Source organism: Corylus avellana, chromosome ca4, assembly GCF_901000735.1.
Source record: "Corylus avellana chromosome ca4, CavTom2PMs-1.0".
Lineage (NCBI taxonomy): Eukaryota > Viridiplantae > Streptophyta > Magnoliopsida > Fagales > Betulaceae > Corylus > Corylus avellana.
In genome coordinates, this window is record NC_081544.1 from 21,486,254 (window position 1) to 21,495,114 (window position 8,861).

General features: G+C 36.8%; 1 protein-coding gene across 1 annotated transcript; it reads right to left on the reverse strand.

Annotated features, from left to right (window-relative positions):
* Positions 1-7,037: 7,037 nt before the first annotated feature.
* Positions 7,038-8,746, reverse strand: LOC132179119 (UDP-glycosyltransferase 92A1-like). The gene has a single exon (XM_059591762.1). The coding sequence runs from the start codon at positions 8,658-8,660 to the stop codon at positions 7,161-7,163; it is 1,500 nt and encodes a 499-aa protein (XP_059447745.1). The 5' UTR covers positions 8,661-8,746; the 3' UTR covers positions 7,038-7,160.
* Positions 8,747-8,861: the final 115 nt, after the last annotated feature.

Genomic DNA, 8,861 nt, shown 5'->3' on the forward strand with positions numbered 1-8,861 from the left:
GATTTATTTTAAAATTAAATTAATAAAAAATTAATATTTTAATGAGGTGAAACGATGCGTTTTGAATTTGACTAACGACTGTTAAAAATTTTTTATGGTAGGAATTTTATTGTCATTTCCATTATCCCAGGGAGTAAATTTTCCAAAAAAAAAAAAAAAAAAAAAAAAAAACTTAGGGATTTAAAAATTTTGGAGGGTTGACTCAGAGACTTATTATACAAATACCTTTTTTTTTTTTAAAACAAATAATTAATATTATTAATTAATTAATTTTTGACGTGAGAAATAATGGCACGTCAATCATTATTAACGTGTCATTTTCACACGTCAATAATTATGGACATGGCAAATTTAACACATCAATAAAGTTTTTCTTGATGTGACAGTAATTACCACATTAGTAATTAGTGACGTGGCAAAAAGTGTGTTAATGTAGACACATCAAAAAATTCTTCTTTTTTTTTTTTTGCAGTGCGTTTTAATGACGTGGTATTTTTATTGACGTACCACCATCATGGCATTTGACTAATGTGGTGAAGTGGATAGAGCAATGTACACATGTATATAAATACTATTGGGTATAACATGACATTCGTTAACTGGTAATTAACTCCTACTTCACCTCCCAACCTCATTGCACAAGGAACAAGACTCATGGATTGCACATTCTCTGAAGAGAGTCTACAATGAAAAAATATTAACCCTTTGACAAACAGTTCTCAGAGCATAGTGCTCAGGTAACATAATCATAATGTTCCCTGAGTTAAAATCAATCAACTTAGAGTGTTACTGTAGTGCCTCGGGTAATTACTAGACTATGATTAGCTTAGTCAAGAGGTTAACAAGGGCTCTCAGTGTCATTGGGACACGTTTAGGGTAGTTTTGAGAGTTTTTAGTATTGCCCAAATGTTCGCCAGAAGGACTACTAAGCATTCAGAAGCAAAACCAAGAAACCACTATGTAAACAGTACACGTTCATTGGGGGGGGGGACCATGCCAAACATTCGTTGACCCAGCTTTGACCTAGTGAGTAATGACCGAACATACACCACATCTAATGTTGAGCCAAGGACTGCTAAACGTTCTACACACTGCTAATTTGCATAACACCAAATTGTTTGATAGGTGAAATAAAGTAATTGTGTAAGTACATGAGTTAATAAATATACTGTTGTTAAACATGGATAATAGATAATGTGGCCGCTTGGCCACTCCTTCCTATAACAGATGGGGGTGGCCTCCCTTTCCATAATAGAATGGTGGCTGAGTGACCACCCTCTTCCTGACATTTTTTAACAACAAATTTTTATTGATTTGCTTAGGGGATATTTTTAATGATGTGGCATTTTGTGACATGACATTAAGGTAGCGATCCATTCTAAAATGTGGGTGACATAGTGAAGTTGATTGTGCAATGTAAACATGTTTATAGGTGGTCGCATAACCCCTCTTATATATATAGCAGAATGGTGGTCGTGCGACTACCCACTACCTTATATTTGTTAACAACAAATTTAGTGATTTACTTACATAACATTTTTTAGGTGGCAGTGAGACCACCCTCTGTAACAACTTGTTGTGAGTTTTAAAGTACTTGCAAGTGCGCGAGTTGTTTGCAAAATAATGTATGCAAGTGCGAGGTCGAATCCATTGGGAATTGTGTCGTGAAATTTAATTCCTATCTAAATCAATTCTATCTTAACTTAATTCTAAATTGTTTTTGATTTTGAAAATAAACAAATATAAACTAAATAAAATAAAAATAATCACAAGATAAAAATACTAAAGTTGTGGAATCCACACCCACCAAGTCGGAACAACACACTCATGTTCATCAATAAAATCTTAAGTTCTCACAAATACCAACCTAAGTATGTTTTACTATGCTTCACAATTCAATCCAAAAATCTAATGTATCCATCTATCATACAAAATCACAAAAGATATCCCGATTTAACCAAATCATCAATTGTATCCGTCAGACAAAAAACAAATAGATATCCAATTTTATTTTAATCAAAATCCAAGCAAACAATTATATGAAATTTTCCTAAAACATCACATGTATCCGGGAATCACATATCCAAAAGTAATTTCAATAATTGAATTAAAGTAAAATAATTGAAACTTTAAAAACCCATAAAATCATAATAACATTGACTTACAAAAGTGTTATCGTTCTTCATCGGTGGGGCTTCATTCTCAACCTTAGTTGAGAATTTAGCTCCACATGATTATTGAAAATAAATCTAAACATAAGGAAACCTAAACTAAAAGAGAGAAAAACTGTAGAAAATCGGACTTTGTCACCGGCCTCCTCTTCTTGAAGCTTAAAATTGTATTTATAGAGGCTTCTAGGCTTTAAAACCCTAAAATCGGCGCTTAAATGAGTTTTTGCCAGGTCATTGCGCTCGAGCGCACTCGAGCATGAGTTTTCTCCTGCAACGCATGTGTGCTCGCGCGCTGGTGCGAGTCTTGGCCGTGGGCGCGCTCGATCGCATGGCCAGTGCGCTCGAGCGCATCAACACATGTGGAACCCTTTGCTATGCATTTGTGATCACGCGATGCTGCTCCTTCGTGGCTTTCTTCCAAAACTTTGTATTTTTCACTTTAAATGCACATTTTTCCTTCAACAACCTAAAAACACTAAAAATATAAAACTAACACAAAACATAGATTACGACACAGCTCAATGACTAACTAATGTAAATTAAGGGGGTCCAAATGTGAAATACTTGGCACACATCAAATACCCCCAAACTTACATTTTGCTAGTCCCTTAACTAAACAAAATGAAAGCAAGAAACATAAATTCTCTATCGTGGGAGAGACGATTGCATTTAGTATATGCAATAATCCTTTTAAATCCCTAGGCATCCCCAGTAGACGATTGAAGTTTCGTGAGGGTTTAACAGTAATGATACCCACAAACATTTTTTTTAAGCACAATGTTATTGACAAATATGAACTTTCACACAAACACATGGTTTTTACCTCATAAGCAAGTTTAACAAACTGAACACCACAATCACATCATCAGGACATTCAAAATCACTTTATTCATAGATGAAAATTTGAGTCAACACATGTGTTGTGCAAATTTATTTAACTCGCAAGTGTACGAATCGATTATAGTTAATGGATTGTAAGTGCGAGGTCAATCCCACAGAAAATTGTATTTTTGAAAGAGCAATTTAAATCTAAACTAATTAAATCCTAACTTAGTTCCAAAAGGGTTTTTGAATTTAGTTTTGAAAATTAAAAGACTAAACATAAAACAAATAAACTAAGTAAATCAAAAGATAAAGGCACTAAGGATGCGGAATCCACACTCACCAAATCATAACAACATACGCTATGTTCATCAATATTTATCCGAAGTTCTCACAATTTAAATCTTATATATGTTTTACTATGCTTCAGAGAATTAATCAAAACCATCTCATGTATCCATTCTGCACAAATCACAAAACAAATCCAAATTTAATTGAAACACCAGATATATCCGAAGAACAAATCACAAGGGATATCCAATTTTTAAGCAAAGAAAGCCAAACAATCAATTATGTGAAGTTATCTTAAATCATCAAGTGTATATTTGAATCACAACATGATATCCAAGAATTATTCCACACATTGAAATAAATAAAAAAATTGAAATTAAACCCAATAAAATCAGAATAATAAAAACTTATATAAAGGTAACATTGTTCTTCATTGGTGAGGCTTCATCCTCAACCTTAGTTGGAAATTTAACTCCACATAAATAAAACTAAAATCTAAATCTAAACTAAACTAAAGAGAAAAACTGTAGAATTTTGCTTTTTGGAATTGTATATTTTTTATTGAATGCAAATAGGTCTATTTATAGGCTTAGGGAAGTCCTAGAAGCCTTAGTAAACCTAGATAAGTCGGAGGTCTGTCTCCCAATCCAAAATAGAAGTCTGAAATCATAATAGGATTCGTCCAGATTTGTGTCTTTTTATTTCAAGGTGATTTTGGCTTAATAACCGTCTGAATTAGAAAAATCCTATTTAACAATAAAAACAATTCCCTTGCAACGGTGCCAAATAACTTGTTGTGAGTTTTAAAGTACTCGCAAGTACACGGGTCGTTTGCAATGTAGTTTATACAAGAGCGATGTCGAATCCATAGGGAATTGTGTCATGAAATTTAATTCATATCTAAATCAATCATATCTTAACCTAGTTTCAAATTGTTTTTGATTTTGAAAATAAACAAAAATAAGCTAAATAAAATAAAAATAATCACAAGATAAAAATACTAAAGTTGTGGAATCCACACCCACCAAGTCGGAATAACACATTCATGTTCATCAATAAAATCATAAGTTCTCATAAATACAAACCTATGTATGTCTTACTATGCTTCACAAATCAATCAAAAAAAATCTAATGTATCAATCTATTGTACAAAATCACAAAAGATATCTAGATTTAACCAAATCATCAATTGTATCCGTTGAACAAAAAATAAATAGATATCCAATTTTATTTTAAGCAAGAGCCAAGCAAACAATTATATGAAATTCTCCTAAAACATCACATGTATCCGGGAATCACAATAGATATCAAAAAGTAATTTCAATAATTGAATTAAAGTAAAACAATTGAAACTTTAAAAACCCATAAAATCAAAATAATATTGACTTACAAAAGTGTTGTCGTTCTTCATCGGTAGGGCTTCATCTCCTCAACCTTAGTTGAGAATTTAGCTCCATATGATTATTGAAAGTAAAACTAAACCTAAGGAAAACTAAACTAAAGAGAGAAAAGCTGTAGAAAATCAGACTTTGTCACCAATCTCCTCTTCTTGAAGCTTAACATTGTATTTATAGGGGCTTCTAGGGTTTAAAACCTTAAAATTGATGCTTCAATGAGTTTCTACCAACTCATTGCACTCGATCGCATACTAGTTGTGCTCGAGGGCACTCGAGCGTGAGTTTTCTCCTGCAACGCATGTGTGCTTGCGCACTGGTGCGAGTCTTGGCCGTGGGTGCGCTCGATCACATGGCCAATGTGCTCGAGCACACTAACGCATGTGGAACCCTTTACTGTGCATTTGTGCTCACGCGATGCTGCTCCTTGGTGGCTTTCCTCCAAAACTCCGTATTTTTCACTTTAAATGCACAGTTTTCCTTCAACAACCTAAAAACACTAAAAACATAAAACTAACACAAATCATTAGATTACGACACAACTAAATGATTAACTAATGTAAATTAAGGGGTCCAAATGTGCAATACTTGACACACATCACAACTCACCCCAGTGACACACAATATTGTCTGCTTTTGACTCCTTCGAACTAGACTTCCCAAGAGGTCACTTATCCTAATTCTACTCACACATGAGCTTACTTAACTGTGGAGTTCTGATGGGATTATAACCATCATAATTTAAAACACGTTGTTGTCATGAAGGGTGTAAGAACATTAGTAGCAGCTCCCCTATAAATGGTTTTGTTTCCTAAATTTATGAAAAATGTCAAAAAAAATCACAAAAAAGCATCTACAATAGAGTCCCTAAATCTGCCACAGACATAAGGATCGCTACAATGGAACCTACAATAGTGATCCGTATGCTTTTTAATATATATATATATATAAAACTCAATTCTCTGTCCTCACATCTTTTGACGCAACTCATTTTCTCCTCCTGTTCTTATTTTTTCTTCATTTGTTCTTCTTCGTCCAAGGTTCCATGGTCAACAAACCACGTGCCCTTTACCAGAGGCTTAATTTAAGGTCAAAGACCGAAGTGAGAAGAGAGTGTTGATGCTCTCTTGGTGAGGATAACTCGAAGATCGCCATGGGGGACCTTGGAAGAGGCAAATCAGAAAAATTGAGAGTTTTATGATGTAGATATATGTTTACAAGCACAATAATTGGAGAAAAATCGAGAGATTCGAGAAGGAGAGAAGATGTGTGGGAGAGAGAGCAATCGAAGAAGAAGAAGACCAGAGAGATGTCGGAGAGAGAGAGAGAAAAAAAACCAGAGAGAAGACGTGTTCGTGTGAGAGAAAAAAAAATATATTTAAAAAAAAAATACAAGTAAAAATAATATTTTAATGTTATAAGGAAAATTTAAGGAAAGCTATTATGGAGTACATTTAAATATGGAAGTAAAAAATAGTTTTGATCTTTAAATTTAGAGAAAATGACAAGGAAGCTGCTTTGAATGCTCTAAGTATATATATTAGCACATCTGCATCTCCATACATAGGCGATATAGGACGCCACAATCACCACCTCTTAGGACCCAGCATCCCCGTTGGCGACATTCATGGGATTAGCCCATTCTTGGCGTAGTGTTCTCTAGTGACCTTCATGGGCTTATGCACACTCCCCTCCATCTCAAGTTGGACAATGGCTTTGATATCATTTATAACACCACACCCCATTAACACATAATATTGTCTGTTTTTTGCTCCCTCAAACCAGACTTCCGAGAAGGTTACCCATTTTGATATTACTCTTGTATAATCTTGTTAACTTCGGAGTTCTGATGAAATCATGACCATTACGGCTTTAAAATACGTTATTGTTATGAATGGTGTAAGTATACATATAAACATATCTGCATCTCCATATCCAAGCGAGGTGGGATGCCACAACCTCTATGTCACATTTTTTAACAACATATTTAATGATTTGCTTATGAAACATTTTTTAATGATGATGCATTTGATGACCACAACCTCTATGTCACATTTTTTAACAACATATTTAATGATTTGCTTATGAAACATTTTTTAATGATGATGCATTTGATGACGTGACATTGAGGTAGTGATCCATCCGTAACATGTGGTTGTCGTAGTGAGGTTGATTGTGCAATGTATACACGTCTCGCAATACTACTCGGTATGAGGTGACATTCCGTCCTAAAAGTTAGAATATGTAGGACAAAATGAGTGATTTCATAACAAATTAAATGTTAAGAATGGATTTGATCAATTTTGAATCAAGTTATTCCATTAAAGGTCGAATCCAGATAATAGACACAATATCTTTCCAAAAAAAAAAAAGGGTCATACGGTTATACTTAGGAAAACCAAATCAACCTTTAGAACAGAGGTCCATAATTCACAAACCACAAAGAAGTTGGAGATGTAGTAAAATTAATCTATAATTTCCCTTAAATATTTGTACCCAAATTCAGCATGGTTGATTGTTCTGTTCTCTTGGAAAGAATAGTCCTCACAAAGTCATCCAATGTTTTGACGGAAGAGCCCCTCTCTTCTCCCTCGTCTCTTACCGCTGACAAAATCTGCTCTTTAACCTCAGCAGCCTTCTTCCTCATACCCTCGCCTTTCCCCTCTCTCTCCATCACCAATTCTATAACCCTCTTCACTTCCTCCCCCACAAGAACACCCTGAATCCCTCTGCTCAGCTCCACACTCAAACCCATCTCCTCCACCAGCATCTTTGAATTGTACGCCTGCTCCGCCGCCATCGGCCACCCTATAATCGGCACGCCCTGGCTTAAGCTCTCTAGCACCGAGTTCCAGCCGCAGTGGCTCAGAAAAGCTCCGGTCGATTTGTGCGACAGAATGTCCAGCTGGGGCGCCCAGTTGCGCACCAACAACCCTCGTTTGCTTTCCCTCATTCGTTCTTCAAACCCTTCCGGCAACCATTCTGCTCTGAATCCACCGTTCAGGTCGAATCCAAGCGGCGGCCTTATGACCCAAATGAAAGCTTTTCCGCTCTCCTCCAACCCAATAGCTAATTCCATCATCTGGGAGGCACCGATTGTGTTCTGAGAGCCGAAAGAAATGTAGAGAACCGAATCAGGACTCTGTAAATCAAGCCACTCGATGCATTTTTCAGGAGCCAATCCGGGCTCTTTCCCGGCACGTTGTCTGGAAATACTTGAACGTGAAGAGGAGGACGGGTGTTTGTAAATAGTCCAAACAGGAAGCTTGAGATATTTTCTGAGAAGTTGAAGGCCAAAAGGCTCGATTTCCTCCACCGAGTTACACAACCATCCACAAGACTCCAAACAATGCGAAATCTGCGGCTGCATAAATCTCGACCACATGTCGGCGCCATCCGCATCTCTTAGAAACTGATGCAGTTGAGAGCGATGGAAACGATAACTTTCAGGAAACCCCGGCATCGGGAACTCGTCGGAATCTGTAGAGCGATGTGGGAGGTTCCGCCACAAAGAGATGTAGGCCATGGTGCCGTAGGCACCACCGGTGGTGAACGTAACATTCACAGTGCCTACACTCTTTGCAACATCAACAGCCCATCCAAAGAACACGTCGGAAATTATACAAATCGGAGGCCGCCCTTCTTTGTCAATGATATCACCGACAAGGCGCCGGAGAGGATCTTTGAGACTCAACGAAGCATGAAAGAGGTTCACAATCTTGTTGAGAGGCAAGTTCTCGGTGTTCTCCGTGTTTGGTGGTAAGTCGTAGTCGGAGCTGCAGAAGGGGAGCTCGGCGAAGCGGATGGAGGAATTAGAATCGGTAGAAATGGTGGAACGGAGGTACTGGATATTGAGGGCGGTGTTGGCAATGGTGATGGTGAATCCAGTTCTTCGCTGGATCTGCCTTGCGAGTGCTAAGAATGGTATGAGATGGCCATGGGCCATGTATGGAAGCATGACAATATGCTCATCAGACCCCATCTCTGTCGACGGTAGGGGGAGGTGCAAAGGTAATCTGATCCTTCTGGCTGGCTTTTCCTTTTCTCTCTCGTGGCTCTGTTTAAACTTTAAAGCAGTATAGGTATACAGTTGCGCCAGCTTTTAATGGCGCATAAAAAAGAGAGAACTTTTTGGTCAATTTTTCTCTCTTATTTATATATATTTTTTAAAACAAAATAATAA

What these genes read in the sequence shown, in the direction of transcription:
- LOC132179119 (XM_059591762.1), bottom strand. Translation starts at nt 8,660, where the DNA reads ATGGGGTCTGATGAGCATATTGTCATGCTTCCATACATGGCCCATGGC.